The sequence below is a fragment of the Pithys albifrons genome, chromosome 10 (genome assembly GCF_047495875.1).
Source record: "Pithys albifrons albifrons isolate INPA30051 chromosome 10, PitAlb_v1, whole genome shotgun sequence".
In the NCBI taxonomy this organism is placed as follows: Eukaryota; Metazoa; Chordata; class Aves; order Passeriformes; family Thamnophilidae; genus Pithys; species Pithys albifrons.
Genome location: NC_092467.1, coordinates 16,375,957 through 16,399,234, shown reverse-complemented (window position 1 = coordinate 16,399,234; position 23,278 = coordinate 16,375,957). Strand labels below are relative to the sequence as shown.

The following is a 23,278-nucleotide window of genomic DNA, read 5'->3' as shown; positions in this document are numbered from 1 at the left end:
GGATTCTGCAATCTTTGCACAATTTGAAAGTCTACTTTACTGCAGGAACCAATAAAGCACCTAGATATGTGACTTCAGTGCAACAAATGAGATATGTAAGTGTCCCAGCACTGGCACTGGTGACTGCCATCAGCTGCTGGGACAAAAAGAGAAAGTTATGGGCATGAAATTAATGGTTCCTTTCAAGAATTTTAGACCTAGCAGTTTATTCTTTGAACACAGTTTATTACTGAGTGTGACCAGAGAGGAAGACACAAAGAAGGAAGCATTTGCTCTTTTACAAGCACTTGTCTGAATGCACATGTACACAGCAGACATCCCTGGTCCACCATTGTAATGACTGTAAACTGCTGAATGATTTGCCTGACTCAGTTCTGACAAACACTGTCTGAGAGAATTCTTCAGCCAGATACATAACCAACTTCAGGAACACCCTGTGGTTGGTCAGCAGTGGGACTACAAGGTATGATATGCTTTCTCTTTTGAAAGCAAAACTCACCAAAATATATGGAATTCAGTCAGAGTATCTTATAATTTTGCCATCCAAGCAACAAAGGCACAACACCTGATTTCTTGAAGTCAAATTTCTAAGCTCATAAAATGCAACTGCCTCTTTCAATAGTATTTGCACTTAGGTCCCTCTTGTGTCACAGCATAAAGAAATGAGCTTGAAGAGAGGAACACACATGTCTGCTAAAAGCTTCAGCCCAGACAAAAACATCACACACATAAATAAGGGAATGGTAAAATTAATTGCACCATGAGGTCTTGACCAAGAATGATTAATGCATTTCAAAGTTCTTACTAACTTCTTCCTTTGTTTCTATTTATATATGCCATGCTGTCAGCAATCTCTGACCCCTGCACGTACAACTAAGGCCAGGACAAGCAAGACAAGAACATGACACAAGTTACACAAATTGCTGTTGTACCTAAGCAAAGTTTATCTGCATACTTAAAAATCTTTCTTTGACAGTGCTAGCTGCTGGTGAGAGGAATGTGCTGCTGCCATTATAAGGAAACCTAGAACCAGGAGTGTGCTGGTTTTACAGTATCAGAGTGGTGGATATGCAAACAAGCAAAGGCTGGGAGATACAAAAACAACTATATTTGGAAAAAGTATATATGGATATATCGCTATTTTAGTAGGAAATTGAGAATATTGCATTGCATTTTGGCACCCTCTGGTGTTGACTGGTCCTGAGAGTTAAAATTCTGAGCAAAAATCCACTCTAACATTACTAACTGTGAAGACACCCCTGATGTCCATAAAACCAGGATCCCATTATTCTAAAGCACAAAATTCGTGCTTTAAACCCAAGAAATATACAGAAGCACTAGAACCCAGTCTATGTAATTCAATAGCAAGAAACCTTTCTCTGACTATCTAAGCAAATCATTGTACTTCTGATATCATTTGGTAACTTCTTAAATATCTCTTAAAAATCAGTTCTTTATAATTAAAAGGTTTTTTGTTTTCAGTAATATATTCTGCTAAAATTAACTTCTTTACTACTGCAATATTAAACCAAACCCCTCTTTTAGTATGGCTCACTGTATCATCCCTCACAAAGAAGTTGGTGGTTGTGCCATGACTGCAACATTTTTCCAAGAGCAGAAACAAGTACGGTCATGTGAAATGAGCTCTGAGCTCCCAGCTGCTGTAAAAGCAGGAGAGCAGACATTACACTGGCTGGGTATTTACAGTTGCTGTTTTCCTAAGCCTTTTCTACCATAGTCCAACAGACATTTATATGCAAACTTGTGTATGTAGTTTAAATCTTTTCAGTCCCTGTGTGTCTCTCTCAAAGCCATGATTGCATCTTTTCATTCGATTGCAAAGCTGACATAAAACTAGCAATTACAACCCAAAAATTTATCCAATATATTCCTGTATTTTTCTTCAAGATTCTCCCTTATTTTTTCAAAGGCAACTGAAAATATATGTTAAAATAAGATTAATTTTATCTTCCAAATAATTTAGACTGATAAATCAACAAAAATATATATAAAGCTAGTTTATATCTGTGAAAAAATAAAATTCCCCTGAACATGGTACAACACGAGAAGAAAGTTTCCTTATGTTACTTAAAATGCAAATAGTTAATACATACAATTTTTAGGAAAAATAAAGACCACATAAAATCTTATAAACATTTCTCTCTCAAAATATTACAATATTACAAAAATACTTAAATTTAATTGTCTGCGGATTTGAGAGTACCCTCACTATTATATAATCACATTTATTTTAATTCAGAACTTTAAAAAACATTACTATTATATTGAGCAACAGCTGCCATAATTAAGATCCAAGATTAAGATCTTTTCGGATTTTAAACCCACAAAAAGTTGGTTTGCAAACATCTGCTAGCACACCTAATTATTTGTAACTAACCACCGAGCACTGTTCATAACAATAAGAACAGATATACAACATAAGAATAAATCGACATACAAAGTTCTTACCACAGAAGGAGGCTGTCATGGTCTACTGCGTGCTCTTAGAATGCAAAAGCTTCTTGGCGAAAGACACACCTTGAGAAGTGCTGTGCCCAATCAGCACTCAGACCTGCCCAAGGCAGCAGCTGATGAATCACAGTGACGATAGCTGAGCACTGAGGTTGGGTTTTTCCCCACTAAATCAAGGAGAAGCTGTATATTGTGTTGAGTAAATTGTTTCACAACTCATTTTTAACTTTTATTATTACTTTTCTACTAAGTGAAAAATGTGCTACCTATTTGCTAATGAGCCATTATAAAAGAAGCTCCTACTTTCAGCTGAAGAGTTTTGCAGGCAACTTTAAAAAAATATTTCCTATTAAAAATTTATTTTTAAAAAGTTTACTTATAAACTGGAAGAAATTAAAAATCCAAACAAAACCCCCCTCAAACAACAAAACCAAAATTAACTCATTTACATCAATGTAAAACTATGCACAAGCTCAAAACACCCTCCATCAGTCCAGAGCTCAACAGACTAATAGGGAGAGGCAAACTTTACTCCAGGCATCACATTATATTTTATCATGTATTATTATCATGCATTAGTACTATTATCACTATCATTTTTACGATTATTAGATTATGGAAACCACTTAGAAGTTTCAGTTGGGATCACTCCCCCCTTGCCTAGGCTGTGTATCTGCCCTGAACACACAGATGCTCCCCAAACCTACATGTGTAACTGCATCACTTTTTAATTCTTCATCCAAGGAATCTTTTCCTCCATGCCAGGTGTATTGATGGTGACCAGAGGATCATTTTATTGCGGGGTTGGTGCTGCCCATCCGAGGCACACACGGATGCTGCGCTGCCGGCTCGCGCTGAGCCGCGCGTGTCCCGTCCCGGGGCCGCCGGACACACGGGCAGCCGGACCGCGGAGCCCGCGGGCAGCGCCCGCTCAGTGCTGGGGATTACATGCCTGCCTGCCCTTGTCTTAACATAAAAAGGGAGCAAACGGTTCTTAAGTGAACTGGCTTTCTGTTTGACAGGAGAAGTGAGAACTAGAGCTGTTCCAAGAACATCCTGCACACACTCAAAAGACCAAAGTGTCAGATGACCTTTTCCTGACAGGATCTCCCCAGCATGGTGGGCTCTGATGTAAGACCTGTTCAATACCACACAACTCAGCATCTGCAAGGACATAAAACTACATGTTGTCCTTTTTCTTTACAGAGTTAGCCACAATAAATGGTATTTAAAGCAATACCTCATAGTCTGAGTGTCTTCCTTACTGGGACAAAACCAAACCACTATCTCCTGGTACAAATCAACAGGTCACTAAATTGCTTTTAGGTATGATCCAAAGAAAGTGAGGTACTACATCAGGAATATTAAAACTCATAAGGTGAAAACTAGTGATTTTATCACTTAATTATATTTAAGCTAAGCTATACATGGCTTGCAGGTGTAAATTCCCATGCTGGATATATGTCACGCAAGCTCTGCCAGCACAGAGGCTAAAAACAACCTGAATTTCTGATTTTATCAAGAAGCAAAGTAGTACAAGCTGTTTGGCACTCCTTTCATCATGTTCTACCATGGATTAGCTGCACACTCACCCCAAACCCATCCTACACTGCAAGAATGAAGACCCTGAAAAAACAATCTCAAACCAAAGCCAACTTTCTACCGAAGTTTTATTAGCACAATAAACACTATTTTCATTCCCCATAGCCCAGGTCTTTATGTTTCTCCTTTGCTACTTCTTTTTTTCACCTGTACTCTCAGATCTTCCAAGGATTCCAAACTAACTCCTCTGCCAGATTTGACTACTGAATTTTAACTCAGTGTGAATGTTACTTGTCCAGATTGTCCAGAGATACCATTTCTCACACTATCACCAAATGTTGTTTTGCTTTTTCTCTTTCTGATTGGTACCATAAAACACACAACTGTCTCTAGTCAGTAACTGCATTGCTGAAAACAAGATTCAAAACCATCAGTCAAGAAAGCAAATCCTCTATGTAATTAAGACCGACTACATAGCAATTAATACCAAATACAAAAAGTGCCTTTTCCCTTTCCAAACTAGCTGTGAATAGGATTAGAGCTTGAAGGTAAATTAAGAAGCCATATTCCCACTTTCAGACACACAGGAGGATATCTTGTCATCCCAACACTAACAAAAGCAAGCCATAATTTTGTAGGAATGGAATGGAATGGCATGGCATGGTGTGGTGTGGAACAAAGGCAACTTGTATAAAAACAAGACTGAAATCTCCCTGACTCTCTTATCTGGGTGTAAATGTCTACCTTAATTTCTGTAATTTTGGATGGGAGCTGTGATAGCATTTCTTTTGTCTTTTTCAGATTATTTTTCTGAATACCCCACCCTAGTGGATGAAAACTCTGATATTTACAAAATTAACTACAGTCATATATTGCAATAATAAGAAGAACATTACTTCTATGGTGGATGTGGCAAAAAATTAGGGCTCTTGTTATCAGTGATTCCTATGAATTACAGATATCACTGACTCTGGAAGCTGCTTGTTTCACTTTGCTGCAGAAATGTCTGATACCTGTCACTAAATTGAATAAACCAAGATAAACTTCTGTAAAAGTTTATCACAATCCTAAACAGAGGAAATTAATTTTTTAGGTTGTTAAATCAATGCTTTTTGCCTGCCAGCATATTTGAAACAGAAGTAAAACCCACTACAAGAACAAAGAACATTCTTTTACTTCAATGCTAGAATTGAAGAAAATTCACTGCTGATTTAGAGTGGCAGAGCTAACTCTGCACGTTCATGACAAAGAAACCTTTGTGTCTGCTCTGTCTGCACAGAAGACTCCTTAATGTGCATTTTTTCCCTCATACTGTAACTTCTGCTGGGTGATAAGTTGCATTAACTTCAATGACTGGTTTTATGAGACAAAAATTGGAAGGAAGAATATAGAGCAACAACTATGCAAGGATTAGCTATAAAAATCACTTGCTAGTTCAGCATTCTTCCACTAGGGATGAGAAATAAAGTGTACTGATAGATTCCACAAGTGTAGGATCTGAGTTTGGTGTTCTGCTTTCAAGCGAAGTGCAAAATTGCAACATGGCATTCACTTACACAATACCTAAATGACTTCCAAAACATTTAAATTTGCTTACAGATACGATAATAACAACAACAAATTTAATAAAAATAAAAGTAGATGATAATTATTACTTACACATAAAAATAATATTTTTCATTTGTTGGTCTTGAAGCACTGATCAAACTATAATATTCTCCATTATAATATACCAGTATGCAATGCAGCTGCCCATTTATGAAATAAATATTCTCAAGAGCAAAGTTTAATTTACTTGGTGTATGAACTTCGCTGTTTTCACTTTCATTACATACATCTATTATCTTCAACACATGGTAAATTAAGTCTTGCAACTGTGATACAAATTAACCAGATTTCAAGCTGGCCAGTATAAGATGGTAAATCTGTGTCAAATGAGCATAATCTGTTGCCAGTAGCAACACATTTAGAAAATCTACAGTTCTGCAAATACTAGTCTAACTGCATTACATAACCACATTCTTTATACAATTTTATGGATGGAAAATAAGAAGATTGGAGTAGAACTCCAGACAGGTAACCCAAAGCTGACCTGGCTCTGCTAGGGACTGGCAGATGTCTTTGATATAGAACCCTTTGATATTATCAAATTTTAAAAGGCTAGGAATACCTAAGAAAGTCTAAGAAAGGCTATGGATACTGACTGAAGCATTAGTGAATTTCACAGGAATATTACAGAGCTAAAATTGTGCAGAACACGCATTGGCTATCACCCTCACTTTACCTACAAGAAAATGTGAATGGCTTGGCAAGCTCTGCTGCAAGGCCAGGACAAACATAGGGTTAGAATTTGGGAACTCCTGCCATCCAGTCCATGACCTCATACTGCACAATGACCTCAGCTACAAAAATCAAATTAATAAATTCTGATCCAGTTTCATTAAGGGAATATTCAAGTAAAGCAAATTTACAAAAAAAAAACCCTTTAAAATAAAATCCACATTTACTGGTTCTAAAATCCAAGAGGGATAATTCTGCTGAAAATTCCCAGTACACTAAAATCAACACACATTTGAAACAGATCTAACAAAATTTTGCTGGGGGATGGAGAAAAGCGTACATATAATTCAGGGCTAGATTTTTAGCATGTATAATATGTGTAATTAAAGGTGTGACAAAAGAACATGATGTTCAAATAGCATTGTTTCTGTGATTAGATCAGTCAGTATTCAAATGGTATCCTGAGTTAGTCACTTATATTCATGACTGAGTGAAAAGCAAAATTTAACCCAGAGTAAAAGCTTGTCATCCTTTTAGAGGATGCTTGCAAAGCTCTTTCCAGCAATGGCAGTGTCCACACACATCCACCCTTGGGGCACAACTTGTACCTAGCAATGATCCAAACAGTAGATAGGACACTGTGACCCCACAATAACTTTTGGCTGTCAAGAAAAATAGTCCACACAGTACTAACGCCACACTCTGGGAGATTTAAAACCAGAAATAAAACCCATGATACTAATGTATCCCTCATCGAAGAGACAAGAGTCTGCAGCCATTTCTCTTTCTAGCCTTAATCAGAAAAAAATCTCAATCAATAAAGATTAATAGCTTTTTTTTCTGTTAACCTGAGCATGATGACTCTGTTCATTACAAAAAGCAAAGCACTTCAGGCCAAATTACATTCTTAGTAACATTAATATAGCCTTGAAATAACTCCACTGTTTGTTTTGTTAGTTCAGATTCAGACTGATTCAAATGAAAGCAGAAGTTAACCCAGAACATTCCTGTTCTCTGCACTGAACCAGAGGAGTGCCCTGAACCACTGATTCAACCCCACACATGGTTCCCAGAGTACATGGAGGAGGACAGAAAACAAATACTGCATTTAAACAGTGCAGCAGAAGGTAAGACTTTTTTAGTTGTTTCAGGTTAATTATCTTTTAATTGTACATTCAAATTCTTGCTTTTAATCTGCACACTTGGTAATGAGCAAAATGAATATATTGGTCATCTCAAAGTACTGTACCTCAGTGCATATGCTAGAGAAACATGTCCCTACCCCTCTCCATTGTTTTGGAAGTCCTGAGACCGAATGTGTACACTTGTTGTTGGGTTTCTAATGAAAAAATATGCTGTGCTGCAGAGGCAACATCCGCTTGTCAGTGCCTCAAGTTTCTTTGGACAATACGAGTGCCTCATTCTTACAACATGAAGAACCAAGTAACTGAACTGAGGAAGTAACCAAATAAACAGGAAATGGAGGACTCCATCACCCAATGGCATTTAGTAAACCTGTTCAAAGGAGAAGGGAAACTTTTTGAAAAGTAGCTAAGCCATCTGTGGAGATTCTACTATATACCTTTTGCCACTCAGTTTTGATAGGTATGAAGTGACAAAAAAAATAAAGTACACAATAATAAGGAATTTCCAGAGGAAGTTGCATCCCAATTTTTTTAAAGTTACCTTGCAGATGACTGACTTACACAACGTGGAATAAGAAAGTGTTTGCTGTCTGTATTTCACAGAGAGGAAAATGCAGCAGACTGCCTGCAGTCACACAGCACGGTCGTTGTACAGCTGGAATTAGAATCCAGAAGTTCAGGATTAAATCACTACTCCACAGATACACCTTTTTCTTCTAAACTGCATAGGAGGAGCAGAGTTACAGTGTCACCTGAAAAGCTTTAAAGAAACAAGTTGGCTGTAAATATTCATTAGCTTAGTGTTAATTTAAAGAAATAAAAGCCCAGAGCTTACACCTACATTCAAAATGTAAGACAGGAACAAAATTTGGCACTGTTAACTTTATCTTCGATAATTAAGTGTAGGATGCAGCCTTCAATACTGCTTTGGCAATGAGGGAAACTGAGGTGTATTCCCTATAAATCTGAAGATTAACTTGACACAAAAATAGGTATTGCTTATCACTTTGCTCTGAAAATTAGAAGTAACTTAAAAAGAGACTAGATAAAATTTCATAATACCAAAGAGATTTTTTTTTACAAATACTCTAAGATAAATAAATACAAATGCTTACAGAAATATAAGGGGAATGAAAACTTGTCTGGCATTTCATAAAAAAAAAAAAAAAAAGGAAAAAGGAATGGAACTAAGCAAAAGGAAGTGGAGAGCTGCAGCACAGGAAGAAATCCTAACGGGGGAGGCCAAAGATCAAGGGTAGTTGCAGTTAAGACAATTCATTCAAAATACATCACAGAGTACTTAGCACAGATTATAACTTGAGAAAAGTAGACAAAAGGACACTGAAAAGAGCTGCATGAGAAACCAAGAAATTAGAAACTTGAGCTTATTACTAAACCTGAAATGTTAATAAAAAGACTATGTGTATCTTTTCAGAAAACATATAACATGGACAGGCTCTCCTTTGGCAGCAGAAATGCACAGGAAGTTATGCTGCTGAAATGCAGTGCAATGCCAGACAAGGGAAATGCAGAACTGTGTTGCACCACTGAAAAGATGCTAATAGCTAATTCTCACAGTGTTAAGCTGCAGAATATAAACAGAAAATTTCGAAGCAGAAAAGGTCCACCAAGGAAGCAACAAAAAAGTCTGTTAAGCAAACTCCCAGTGTAAACAAGCATGAAATTATGAAAACTCTAATAAAAGGTGATTTTTAAGAAAAACAAAAAATGGGGCTTTTTAAGAATAGAATTTTAAAATACAGTTAAAGGCATCACTTTGGATATTTTTGAAGGGTGTTTGGCGCAAATCTTATGCATTTCTGAACAAAAAAAAAAAGATGACATTCATTCTCTCATGAAAAAAAAACCAGATCCAGTTAGCAAAAGGAAGCATTGAAATTGTCTTGAAACAGACTCCCATCTCTGGAAGTCAGATGTCCTCCACTGCTGGCAGGTGGCACTAGGACTTCTCCAAATGTCCTGTTGCAGTGCTCTGAGAGATTCCATACGGCTGCATAGGTTTGGCAGGATTAGGGAGCACTCCTGAAGTCAATGTTGGTCAAGCATTTGCCACTTCAAACAAACCAACCAACCAATCTGTATGTGTGATTACTGCAATTGATTTCTGTAAGTGTTGAGGATTTCCTGCACGATGTTCATGCTCCAACTATTTTCAGTGAAAACAGTCAATTGCAATTATCACAAAGGACATAAATGGGCATTCAGAAATGTGAAACAATGTGATACCTTGGAGCCATGACTTTCATTCTTGTGTAATATGGAGAAAATACTCTTGACCATGACTGCAATAACCTGCATTTATTCAAAATGTTCCTTTGACCATCTATCTATACCATTGCAGTGAATGGCCTTCAAACATAGATATTCAAGAAGCAGGAAAAGCAGGGCAGAAAAACCCTCACAAAACCAAAGTCAGTGTAGATACCTGGCTTTCTGTACTTTGCCTTCTGAAGAAAATGCAACAGTAAATATAGAAATACAATAATAATGACAAATTACTAAAATTAATAACAAGTGCATGGTACATAAACATAGTTAAACTGTAAATAATGAAAATATAATTTTGCATTTATTCCAAAAGAAGATATTAGAAGGAATTGGAGCAAGTATGAATGAACTGCAGTGATACCATTTAACCAGTTCCTAGGCTCTTCACCAACTGCCTCATCACAGAGAACAATCACTAAGACCTACGGTCTGTGCAACAGGAATGTCAAAATTACTATGAAAAAAATGACTTATGGAACACGAATAAAAAAATTTTTACTTTTCCATCAAAAGACTGTATTCATCTCACAGTTGGCTTTGCAGCAGCTGATCTGTTAATAGAGCTACACAGAATTAACATTATAATCCCCTGTAGAAGTGGCTTGGCACGATTGCTCGTGTTTCCCCAACTCTGCAAGGCATTTCCCTCAGGAATTACTCCTTTGTACCCAAATACACTCAAGAGGACAGAACATGCATTAGTCCAACAATGGCCATAAATAAGAAAATTGGAAGAGGTTCATAACAGCACTCTGCCTGCTGGCAGCCTGGCAAACAAGGACGAGTAATTCTCCCATCCCCTCATAGTCACATGGCAATTACAGCCCCCACTGAGGAAAAGGCAGAGATGCAGAAGCATCTACAATATAAAGCATTTATTTTCATGTTAAGAAAATTTTAAAAAATTCAAACTGTAAATTACCAAAAGAAAACATCCCTCAAGGAGTTATTTCAGTACCCTCAGACCTTGTGCCCCCAAGCATTTTTTCTGCCAGTTTGAAGAGTGCTTTCTCTTGCTGCACTGCACAGGTGAATCATTATGGCAGTAGGGTTGGAATAATCCCTGAGAGAAAGAAAAGAACCTGAAATATACAGGCTATGTAAGGGTCCCATTCAGGTGATCTACACATAACAGCCTCTTTGCCTGTAGCCTTCTTTCACCTCCTCTTTCAACAAGTGTATTAACTACACTTGTTAGAGAAAGATGATGCTACTTCCAACAAACATCTCTGGAACTGCTGCAACTTTGAAAATTCTTTTAAATAAATTTTTAAGCTCAAATCTTACCAAAAGTAATTGAATATACAGTACTTAGCACTACAGTATATTAATAGAAGTTAATGTTGAAACCCAAATTGTAAAAAGTCTCTCAAAGAACACTTCAATTTCATCAATACTTTCCAGATTTTTTTTAATCAATAGAAGAGTGGTTTATAACAGTTCTGTTTCTGGCCTGGCACTGATGCGTTTGCTGTCTTGTGTCAAGGTATTCTTACCTCAGTTTCTCCTCCTATTTAAGATTAGCAAAATGGCACCTAGTTGAGGTCAGCAAAATTTCTCTAAGTGCCATTAACTAAAACCAGCACAACTGTATTCCAAGAAACTTCTGCTCCCTGAAACAGAGCATAAAGAGCCAGCTTGCAATAGAAGTGGACTTCAGACATTCCCAGAAATGGTAAAGTCCAAAGGACGGATGTAGGTCCAGGCACCAGCAAAGGTTAATCAGGTCTGTCGTTTTTGCCTAGCACATCACATTTTGTAAGTTCATGACCTGAGAGCTGTCCTGTTTCCTCATGCAGCAGCTCCATCTGCTGCCCATATGCAAAGGTGGACTTTGCATTTGGGACTACATTCACAGAATAAAAAAGCATACTGACTTGAATAATTTGAAATATTTCTGGAAAATTTCCAAACGCCTCCACAGTTAGTCCTTCTGCATGAATGGAACCAACAGCCTTTACCTACCTTTATAAATCAGCTAACCAAAACGAAAACATGAGAGGAAATAACAAACATATGTGTCACAATTCTTGACTCTCACAGCTTCAGAACCAGTCTTCTGACAGCAAACTGATTCTTCACCATCTGCTGTCCAAAGGGGCCTGTTACAGATCACACTGGTGGGGTCCTGACACTCCCTTCCACCCACAATAAACGTGCCCAAGTATTCACAAACTACAAGATGTTTATGGTCATTCTTAGTTACTTACAAGTGGTTTGTTTGAGTTGCACAAGCATTATTTCAAGCTTATTATTCTGAAGATCAACTCAGTTCTTAAAAACAAGATTTCTATTTTTTATGCAGTACAAGTCTTTGAGGACTCAAACTTTCCATACTTTGCATTCCTTTACCAGGAGCACCTCTGAGGAGTTCTGCCCGTAGCAGAACAGTTGTGGCAAGACCACATGGGGCCAGAGCTTATAAATTCAACCAGACCTGTTCTGAATCTTGTACAACTTAGTGATTCTTGGTCTGTGTCTACAATTACAGTCTGTTAGTTTGGGGAGTGCTTCTCCAACCTGGTACTTGCTGTAACTACTGAACCCTTCCAGCAACCCCGGTTTTGGTCAGCACTGCAGGATCTGTTTAGTCCTCAGCCAGCTCCTGACTGCCTCGCTGCTGGCCCCGGCTAGCTCTGGGATCACGGGACACGCTGCCTGTGCCTGAGTCACGCCGGTTATCCATTACCCTCGGCACCTCTGCCCTGGGTGCAATGGCAAGCGGAGACGTGTCCCAGTCACGTTATTTGACTCGATTTTTGGGTTTTTGGGTGCGCCCATTTCCACGTTCTCCACTCTTACCAATACTGGTGCTTTTAAGTGATGATAGAAGTGCCACAGGAGGTTCTCACAGAGCCGTTTCGGTGCATACCCCGGGCCGTGGCACCACCGGGCACTGCCGGGCCGGGCCGCGCCGGGGCAGAACCCACCGCTCCGCTCGGATATACCGCGGGGAGAGTTAGAGGCAGAATAACCTCACACTCATCTCCTGGGCTTTCTCATATGCCTACTCATGATCTTAAAAAGTAGTATCATAGACTTGTTTCAGGCTACAATTACAGCTTTTAAGTGAATATCTTGTTTTACGGAATCCACGGGGAAGGCCGGGGGGCGGGCGGGTGTCACTCTGAGCTCATGGCCGTTTGGAGGAAGAGTTCATAACTACAAGGCAATTGACGAATGTTATTCAATTCCCACAAACACAGAGATTAATACTGAAAATGCCCGAGTGGATGTCAGCACGTATTTTATACTGCTCGCTGCTGCACTCCTGCAGGAGATGAGGCCATGCCCATGGGCCGTGGGCAGCGCTGGGGCGGCGTGTGGGGGGGCCGCGGGGCCCCTGTGTCCGGCAGCGTGTGAGACTGAGCCAGTTCGTACAGCTTAAGGAAAAATAAAATTAAAAAAAAAAGAAAAAAGCCAAAGAATTAGCTGCTAACGCGTGACGCTGGGCGCAGGCTCTATGGGCGGTGCGGAGAAAATCCAACAGGTGGCTCCGTGGCGCAATGGATAGCGCATTGGACTTCTAGAGGGTTGAAGGGATTCAAAGGTTCCGGGTTCGAGTCCCGGCGGAGTCGTGTCTTCTCTTTTTTTTTTTTTACTATTTATTTCCCCTCCCCGCCCCCTCACCTTTCGGCGGAAATCCTCCCGCCCCGCTCTGCCGGCACCTCCCTCAGCGCCGCCCTGTCCGGGCCGCGGCTCCCGCAGCTGGGCCCGCTGGGCCCCGCCGGGCCGGCAGTGGGTGGAGACAGCCGAGACGAGGGAGCGAACTTGCCGTGTCAGCGCGGGCCGCCACACGGACCTGCGGGCGTGCCCCGAGCGGGCGGAGTGCGAGAGCGACCCCGAGCCTGCCCCCCGCCGGGACACACACGCCTTGCTCCCCCCCGGCCCCGCCGGGACACACACGCCTTGCTCCCCCCCGGCCCCGCCGGGACACACACGCCTTGCTCCCCCCCGGCCCCGCCGGGACACACACGCCTTGCTCCCCTCCCCGGCCCCGCCGGGACACACACGCCTTGCTCCCCTCCCCGGCCCCGCCGGGACACACACGCCTTGCTCCCCTCCCCGGCCCCGCCGGGACACACACGCCTTGCTCCCCCCCCGGCCCCGCCGGGACACACACGCCTTGCCCCCCTCGGTCCCGCCGGGACACACACGCCTTGCCCCCCTCGGTCCCGCCGGGACACACACGCCTTGCCCCCCTCGGTCCCGCCGGGACACACGCGCCTTGCCCCCCTCGGTCCCGCCGGGACAGACACGCCCGCCCTCCCTCAGGCGCTCCGCGCCTCCGGACAGTCTTCGGAAAGGGGTTTTACTTGAAAAACCAAGACTGTCTTTCCTGGAGGCACCTCAGTTACAATCGGCCACCATGGTAAATTCCTGGTTACTTTCAAGCAAAAAACCAAGCCCACTAGGTGCAGCAGCCAAACTGAACACCTGAACACCATCTTTTCTGACCTACAGATACTCACATATAGATGAAGAGCAGTTTTAATAACAGCAATCAAATCAGGTAGTAAATCAAGACAGCAGCAGCACTAAACAAACCTCCTCGATTTTGTGCAGGGAGGATGAAATCATAAATTAATATAATTTATTATTCCTGAATTATTCAATTTGATTTTTTCTATAAATTATTTTTATCCTGCACGTGTAACTTTCCAAGAGTAACAATGCTTATTTAAAAAGAATAAAGGAAAACTTGAAAATGAAACACACCATCGGGACCAATAACCATCAGTTTTGCAGCACTAACCCACTCAAAAATGCCATCTGCCTAATAAAATACAGCCCTTCACAAAAACAGACTCCTCACAATTTGCAAAGAGCAAAACCAAAACCTCTCTACAGTAAACTCACAAAAGCAACTAAATCAGATGACAGAAGACAAAATGTTTCTCCTTGTTGAGTCACTTCCCAATGTATTTCAATCCAAATACTGCCTCCCTTCCTACTTTTTGTATTTAAGCTTGATAAAATTTTCCTCAGTTCCTACTGAAAAAAATTGAAGGCAGAGGCTCTGACATACATCTTGGCAAGTTGCAAGTAATTATTACATAATCAATATTATAAAAATGCAAAAGTTAATTACAGATATAGTAAAAAAAAAAAATTCTGGTTCAAGGAGCCGGACATTTTCTACCGGTAAGCACGAGGACAGTTCCCGAGATACTGGCTGTGTAACAGATTCTATTGTGAATTCTAGTGGAAAAGTACAGAACACAATCCCACAATATACTCTTATGAAAAATATTGCACAGCCTACACACTTTTTCAGAACACTTCCACAACAGTTCTGACAATCACAAAAGGTCACTCGTCACTAATGGGGAACTGAGCTGAGGAATCTGTGGCTCTGCAATGGTAGCAGGGGCCTTCCAGACCCACTGGATTTGTTTACCTTCAGACTATGCCAGGTCAGCCACCAGACACAATCTGCACACCACACACTACACAATGGATGTCAATGTCCCATTGCTTTCAAAATGATTAGAGAATTACCAAATGGTAAAAACTAATAAAAGCAATATATGGCTGTTAAAATGTTATAGAAAAATATTGCTTATTTATCTTATTTGTTAAACAATATGTAACTGGTTTCTTATTTATTTATAAATTATATATATAATCTACAATATACACACAAATATAAAAGTATATGTATAGACACTGAATTCCAGGTTATTCTCAATCCTATTATGGTCAGTGTTGAAATAAACCCTTTACAACCAAACTATTTTTCAATACCTTCTATTACAGTCTTGGCCAGCAGCACCTCTGACGAGCCATGGCAAAATTTGTTCTGGCACACAGTATGTGCCAAAGTGAATCACACATATAACTTTAAACTGAGTTTACTAATTAATTGATGTAAAGACTGAAGCCTGAATTCACAACGTATGAAGCTGGATTCAGTACTCAGATTTAACAATATGTTTTTATATAAATATTATCTTAAATAAATTTAAATAAAATTAATTTCAAAACCTAATTAATTTAAATTTAGATACTTGATAATTTCATAAAGCTCCCTACCACATTCTCACTGCAAGAATTTCCCTAAACCTCAATTTGCACATGACCTGCAATCTTAAAAAAGGAAAAAACCACCACAACCAAAGCGTTCTGTAAAAGGTTTTATAAGTTGTTCCAGCTTGGTATTTTTCTTCAATTCTTAATTGTGAAATTTCTTCTTCTTCCGATTCCTCTTCCCTGCTGCAAAAGCTGCTTTTTCACTCATGATCTCCTGATACTTCTTTTTATTATATCTGAACAAAATAGATAATTTTAAAGCATGGTAAACCAAAGTTCAAGAAAAGATAACATTGGAAAGTACTTTACATACGTAATTTGCCAAACTGAATTCTGTTTTCTGAATCAGATTTCTTTGATTTTATACACTTATGCATAGGTAAAGGGAAATCAACAGCTGGATCAATGATAAATGCAGGTAAATTTGTTTTGGAAGTAACTTGCATTGAAGAATCACTAATTTCAGTAGGGGCTTCTTCACTGCATATACAATTCCATTTTGGATAGTTTGCTGAAACTGCTGCTGCTCATAAGGGGAAGACTCATCAATTTTGACAATACTGTGAACAAATTTTACCCATTTTTATACTGCCTTCTCACCAAACTCAAGATAAGAAACCTTGCTCTACTGGAGGCTGAAAACTGATTAAGATGAACACTAAACAGGATACACTTACTGAGTTGCCAGCTCCTCTAATACAGATCCTGACGTACCTGTACCGATTACTGTGACAGACACCGCACACTGAGCAGTACTGAGGCTTTTAAATGCAACACTGAGATCTGACAAGTATCTGAACTAATGCTGAAGTATTTGGTTAAAGCCCTTAATTAGCCACAACATAAATTAACTGATCACATTTCAAATACATTAATGTTTAAAACCACCTTCTAATAAATACCTTACAAATTAGGTCAAGCCAGAAAACTAGTTAAGAAATAGCTATACTAACTTGCATTCCCAACATTATACAGTTAATTTACAAGTCTGGCAGCATTAACGTTATAATCCCAAATCATGCACTACTTCAAAGAAAACATGTCATTATGCGAAAAGTGCAGATTAACATCTTGTAATAACCAGTACAAAAATGGATCAACTAAAGGATCTACTCCAAAAACCGTAGGTTATGCAGATACTAATTAATCCAACCAATCTTCAAGTCTTCTATCACAATTTTGATTCCCATGATAGGTGGCAGACTGATATACTTATAAAATGAAATAATATAAACATTCACAGAATTAGTCTGCTCTTTTCTATCAATTATGCCCAGAAAAAGTTATCAGTCTTTAAGACTGACTGCTAGTAGCAATAACCCAAGTTGGATAAAACCCTTTTATGAAGATAAAATACATGTTATCGCAGTCTAATTATCGCCTGTCCTTCTAGATGCCAGTGCTATCAAAATGCTAAAAGATGAAAAATTTTTCTTTGAAGTATAAAAATAACACCATACAAGCTGAATAAAACAAAAAAAAGTTACACAGTTAAAAATACTCCTCTCTTAAATGGGATATTAATATTACAAAACTATTTTAAAATACCTTCTGAACTCAGAATCCGCAAGCAGCTCTTCAACAATTGTTCTCTTCCTTTGTTTCTTAGGGATTCGACTATGGTAAAAGTCTATGGGAGAATCAACCACAGTTCCAACCTAAAAACCAAAATGAAAACAACCTTACTGTACAGCAAGATGTTGATTATTTTGCAGGGGGTTTTTTTAATACTCAATGACAAATGTAAAGACACTTACAGAGCAGATCAGAATGACAGCTGCTTAATGAAAGCACAAAGCACACAAATAACGAAGTCATATTTTGTATGCAGAGTCACTTCGGGTCTCATTGCGTGGCACAGAGAGGAGAGCCTGAGCTTTAAGATGGTACAGTTTTCAGTGCTGGACTGCTCTATCAATGCTTTTATTCATAAATAAAATCCAGTTCTCAACCTTTAAACATTTGAAGTATAAAGGAAAGAAACCCTTATGACCACCTTAATTCTTTCCTGTCTCTGTCACTGTGGTGTTTTTGCTAGATGACTACAGAACAGTTGGCTTAATACAAGGGCTTCATCCTGAAATGCATCACGTTTTTTCCAACCAGCATGTTGCTCAGCTCTGATAGTTCAGGTCAGTAGTAGAGACACATGGAGAACATTTCACGCAATGAAAATAAACCTGCATGTATCTAATTATGTGGAACACTTCAATCTAAGTTTTTCTAACTTCAAAACATAGAACACTGCCCCCATGCTTTAGAGTGAAGTGGTGATACTTTGAGAAATGAAAACATTTCCTTATGTATGCTAAGTGTTCAAAATTGCTGGAAGCCTATTTCCATGGCTTTTGCGTAATTTCTTTCTTTGTGTAAATCACTTGAGAGCTACAGCAGCAGCAGTTTTGGCTGATCACAAAGGTAGGTGTCTCCAAACTGTATTAGCTAGTAAAAAAATAGATACCAATTATTTTCTACATGCCTGTTTAAAAAGGCTAATACTTGAAAAAAAGCAATGAAAATCTAGTCCTCTGATGGTTCAGAATATGGATTTAGTCAGATATTTGTTCCCTACTACGAGATCAGCAAAAACTAAAAAACCCCAGCATATACTTACACGTAATACAGATAAACACTTGCAAACTCCAGCCAAGTAATCAAAATGGTTTAATAATTAAGATATGAAATTAAATCAACATAGAGACTACCTACAAAATAGGCATTCTTAAAGAGCTGTTCAAAACTTCAGCAGTAAAATGCCACTTTCTCCTGTTTCCTTACCTGGAAGTACTTGGGCAGACCATCTCTATCATTCTTCTTGTAAAAATGCTTAGGGTCCAATGAAGCTCTCATCTTCAAAACTTTAAGATCATTTTTCAGTTCACTTGTGATTTCTGGGGCTCTCATACCAAACCAACCATCACCTGCTGTTTTCTCTCGCTCTGCCTAGGATGCAACACCAAGAAAAATGAATTTGCATTCAGGAACTAGAATGGGATAGAACAGAAAACTCTTTCCTCCAAAAGATGTATAAAGCATATAGAATGTAAATATGTACCTTTAAAATGTGTATTTTATGACTCATTATAAAGAAGGTCATCAGCACTGTATCAATGACAGATTCGTACTATCCCAGTACATTGTCTGTCACTTCACTGTCCTGGTGACTGAATGGGCGGCTTTTCACAGGACAGCTCAAAGATGCTGCTAAATTGCAGTCCCTCACTCCACTTCCAGCAAGGCCAGTGTATGCACACAGTCCCAGCACAAAGCTTTCTCCCACAGCTTGTTTTGTTATTTGAGGCATTACCAGCTCTTCACTTACCCTGCGCTGTTTCTTTAGCTGGTGAAGCGATTCCCTCAAGGGTGGGACACATTCCTTTTTTTCAAAGTCTGGAGTTATTACACTCTTCTGCAAGAGGTGTAAGGATTTTTTTAGCATTAGACAGTCACCTCACTGATAGAAATTTTACTGCTTAACTGTATTTACTGAACCTACTAAAGGAATCATGCAGAACCTAAACAAGTCGTATAATGCAATATTTGAGCTGCTTGATCCACAAAAAGTGCAGCAGGGATCTTCAGAACAGAATCCTGGCCAACAACAGAAGGCACTTGGCTTGCTCTGGAAGAAGTGAGATAGCAAAAGCTCTGGAATAAGTTAGGGAGACTACAGACCTTTATTTACTGAAATTCATTCTGGTTGTGGACTATATATCTTATCAGAAGACCTTCAGCTCATGTTTCATTAGACAAAACTGCAGATATAATCAGTTTATTTTACAAGATAATGCTGGAATTTGCACTGCTTTTCAGTTTCTACAGTATCATGTATAACTAAATTTTTTACCATTAAAATCAACTGTAAATCCACACTTTGGCCAAAAAGAATGGAAGTTCTCAGCAAACCACAAAAAGCATACTTCTTTAAAGGCAAACAAACTAATCTTATTAAATTAACATCTTTGTGTTACTGTACTCACAGAATATTTGTAAACACATTACCTTATCCTTCTTCCCCTTCAGTTGTTCAATTACACTCGGTTTAGGCTTCTGCTTTTTTGTATCAAAACTAATATATAAACCGCCAAGCTTCTTAATATTCAAACCAGGGTCTATGCTGCTGGAAAGATGTAAACTAGAAGAGAAATAGTTAATTACTAGAATATTGTGACATGCCTGCAGCAAAACCTTCTACTGTTCTTTGAAAAAGAGAAACAAAAAATATTTTTCTTGTTCTTCCTATTTAGGTTTGGTTCTGCAATGATTTCAAGTCTTGATATCTAGACTATGTAATTCAGGAGTGACAGAAGGTGGGGGGGATTTGTGCCATTATATGAAATGAGACTTTATTATTAAAAAGTACCCATGGAATCACTTCCACAAATCCTTCATATTAACTTTGACACTGAATTCTTATTTAATACACTCTATAAAATTCAATTCTTAAATTTGCTTCACCTTGCCAAAAGAACTCTGGGGACAGACCGTTTTCGAGATGGGTGTATCCACTAGACATGATAATTAGCTAGTATTATAAAACTGTAAAAGCTGTATGTGTGTGGGCTAATGTATTTTGTTCACCCTAAAGTGCTTTAATTAAAGACTCTCTACCTTAACTATATTAAAACTGTCCGGAGAATTTTTCTTTGATTTCAGGCAACACTTTAGCTACTCCCAGAAAGATACTTACACATCAATGTTATTATTCAATAAATCATCATCTTCATCTTTGTCATTTTCATCTATCAATTCCTCTTCAGTGTCTTCCAAATCTGATTCTTCAGCTTTTTCACTTCCTTCATGCTTACTTTCAGCATCACTATCTTGGTCTACCTCATCTAGATAGTACTTTTGGCTGGAACTCATGCCAGGCTCAGTATCAATTGCAAAAAGACCTTCAACATGCAATGAACTGTTTTCTAAAGATTTGCTGAGGGAAGGAGTCCCTCCATCTGACTTTTTGTAACACAGATTCTCACTGTCTACGTCCACCACATCACTATTTTCAGATTCCTCACTTTCACTGTTGCTCAGAAACAATGCAACAGAATCATTACCCGTACTTGATCTTTCACAGCTGTGGGATACCTCATATTCTTTTATTTGGTTTTCACCACTGTCTGCATCAATTTCAAGCACCCTGCCTTTATCAATGCTACTAGTTCTCTGTGCAACAGCTACATCCTTTGGCAGGCTACTCACTGCACTAGCTCGCTTAGTCTTTCCTAATTTATCAGCATGTGTGAAAGACTGCTGTGCATGTGCCTCAGTATTTACTCTTTTGCATTCTGGAATTTTTTTGTTTTCATCTGGTATTACTTGCCCTTGGGATTCTAGTAATTGTTTTGGACTCATGCACTCAGTCAAAGAAATATCCATACGCTCTAATTTCCCTTCCCTCTCAAGTACTTTATTGTGATCTTGTATTTGGCCACATGCTGCTTGGTCTACCTCAATGGACTCTGTGTTTTTTCTTGTTTTTTTCACAGGTGATTTAGCGTCACTTTGTTTCAGTTTTGTAAGACTCTTGGGTGTCACATAATTTAAAACTTTTTCTGTGTTTTCACTCTGGGTTGTAGTAGCAGATTTCGAAGAACCTTTGCTTATAGGTGAAATGGGTTCTTTATTACCCTTAATGACAATGGAAGCATCTTCTGTGTCAGAGACAAGTTCTGCAGGTCCAGAATCAGAAATTATTATGGGCTCAGATTTAACGGTGTCCTCAGTTAAATCCTCATCTTTTGAAATAATTTTTTTCTCACTCTCCTTAGTATTTTCTGCTTGTGATTTCATTTGCATGCTCCTAGTAATTCGTTTGGTAGTGCTGGATGGTTCCATAGGAGAACTCAGGCAACACGATTCTGCATCAGAAGTATCTTCACTCTGAGCTTCACAAACTGTATCTGTCTGCAATTTCTTTTTGCTTTGCCTGCTTCTTGTAGTTCTGGTAACATTAGACATCTGGACACCAGAAATAGCAGAGGAACAAGACTCAGCTTCAGAGATCTCCTCATCCAGAATCCTGCTTAACTTATTTACAAAAGATGTATTGTCACGTCTTTTTTTGTCAGCAGAATCTGGTTGATAAGGAATTACAATTTGTCGTCTTCGTGTTACTCTTACAAACAAAGGTGTCTGGAAACCAGACACAGAAGAGCAGTTGGATTCTGTTTCTGACACATCCCCATCAATTGGTGGTTCAGCAACTGATTGTGCTGGAGGAACAGTTGTGTTCTCATTCCTAGTAATCTGCACCTCTGACCTATCACTGACATCTGACTTTATTTCTGCATGTTCCAGCTCTTCAAACTGAGATTCCTGAATCACCTCTGGCTTATGAATGGATTTAGTTCTTCTTCTAGTCATGCTCCTAGTCACAGGAGTGCTTCTTTCAGCAGATCCCACCTAGAAAAGGTGTGGAAAAAAAAGTATTCTATTGACACATAAAATAACCCTATAAAAAGGATGCTATAAAAATCACAAAGAATCTTTCTAAACAAATCTACCCAAACTGACATTACATATCTGTGCAGTCTCATCTATGTGGAAGAAGTGTGAACAAACTATCCCTTGCTTATCTTCCACTGTCTTGTGGTCAAGGCAGAAAAACACACAACCTTTAAGAAACATAAACAAATAACTTCCAATTCTAAAAAGTCCTGGCAAGCATCACGAGAAGCAAATGCAGCAGCAACGTTCAGAAATATTCAATAATCTGCTCAACTATAAAACATTAAAGACTAGAACTGTCAGAATGTGCCCCAAAATGGTTTCCAAAACCGGTATTCGCATGTTCTGGAACAAGCAGGCCTCACAACAACTGCAACACTAGGTATAATCTGCCAAAAATTATTGTAAGTAACAGAGAGAGGTTAATCTGTAATGCAAAGAAAAAAAGCGTACCTTTAAAGCTGAATGCTAAATGGCTTAAGGCCCTACGGCGGCTGCCCCGTCCCGCAGGGTGGGTGCGGCACGGGCAGGGCAGCGATGCCCGGTCGGTCCCTGCTGCTGCTGCTGCCGCCCGGCCCCGGCCCCGCGGTACCGGCGGGGGCTGCACCGCCCGCCCGCACCCGCCCGCCCGGCGGGCGAGGGTGGCGGCCCCGCACCCGCCCGGTGTGCGAGGGTGGCGGCCCCGCTCCCGCCAGCACTCACCTCCTCCGCAGCGGGCGCATCGGGGCCAGGCCCTCGGGGGCTGCCGCTCGCCCCGGCCCGCGCCCCGCTCCGCGCCGCCGCCGCCCGCGTGGTGTTCACCATATTGCCGCCGCGCCCGTCCCTTCCTTCCCTCCCTGCTCCTTTCCTGCCGCCCGCCCGGGCCCGCGCCTCGCTCCGCGCCGCCGCCGCCGGCCTGGTGTTCACCATGTTGCCGCCGCGCCCGTCCCTTCCTTCCTTCCCTCCTCCCTTCCTGCCGCCCGCCCTTTCCGGGCCCGCCCCGCCGGGCAGCGCGGCCGGGCTGTCTCTCGGTGGGCAGGGCACTTAAGTGTTAAATACTGTTACTGAGATGCAAATAAGTTGAGATG

At 39.9% G+C, this 23,278-nt stretch overlaps 2 protein-coding genes and 1 non-coding gene across 5 annotated transcripts in view; 1 reads left to right on the top strand and 2 right to left on the bottom strand.

Annotated features, from left to right (window-relative positions):
• Positions 1-2,554, bottom strand: part of BCAR3 (BCAR3 adaptor protein, NSP family member) — a 75,872-nt gene extending 73,318 nt beyond the window's left edge. For 2 of the 3 annotated variants that reach the window (XM_071564879.1, XM_071564878.1), the window contains exon 1: positions 2,470-2,518. The gene's annotated coding sequence lies outside the window, so the exon portion shown is untranslated. Of the gene's footprint in view, positions 1-2,469 lie in introns of all 3 variants that reach the window. The other variant, XM_071564877.1, reaches the window with a different exon arrangement.
• Positions 2,555-13,220: 10,666 nt separating this feature from the next.
• TRNAR-UCU (transfer RNA arginine (anticodon UCU)) lies at positions 13,221-13,306 on the top strand. Its single transcript is given in 2 exon segments — positions 13,221-13,257; positions 13,271-13,306. It is a non-coding gene; the product is annotated as a tRNA-Arg (tRNA).
• Positions 13,307-14,203: 897 nt separating this feature from the next.
• DNTTIP2 (deoxynucleotidyltransferase terminal interacting protein 2) lies at positions 14,204-23,156 on the bottom strand. Its single transcript, XM_071565868.1, has 7 exons — positions 22,914-23,156; positions 20,452-22,166; positions 19,764-19,896; positions 19,084-19,170; positions 18,540-18,704; positions 17,310-17,419; positions 14,204-15,997 (listed from the first exon to the last, which is right to left on the bottom strand). Exons 1-7 carry the CDS (start codon positions 23,118-23,120, stop codon positions 15,904-15,906), a joined length of 2,511 nt encoding a protein of 836 aa, XP_071421969.1. The 5' UTR covers positions 23,121-23,156; the 3' UTR covers positions 14,204-15,903.
• Positions 23,157-23,278: the final 122 nt, after the last annotated feature.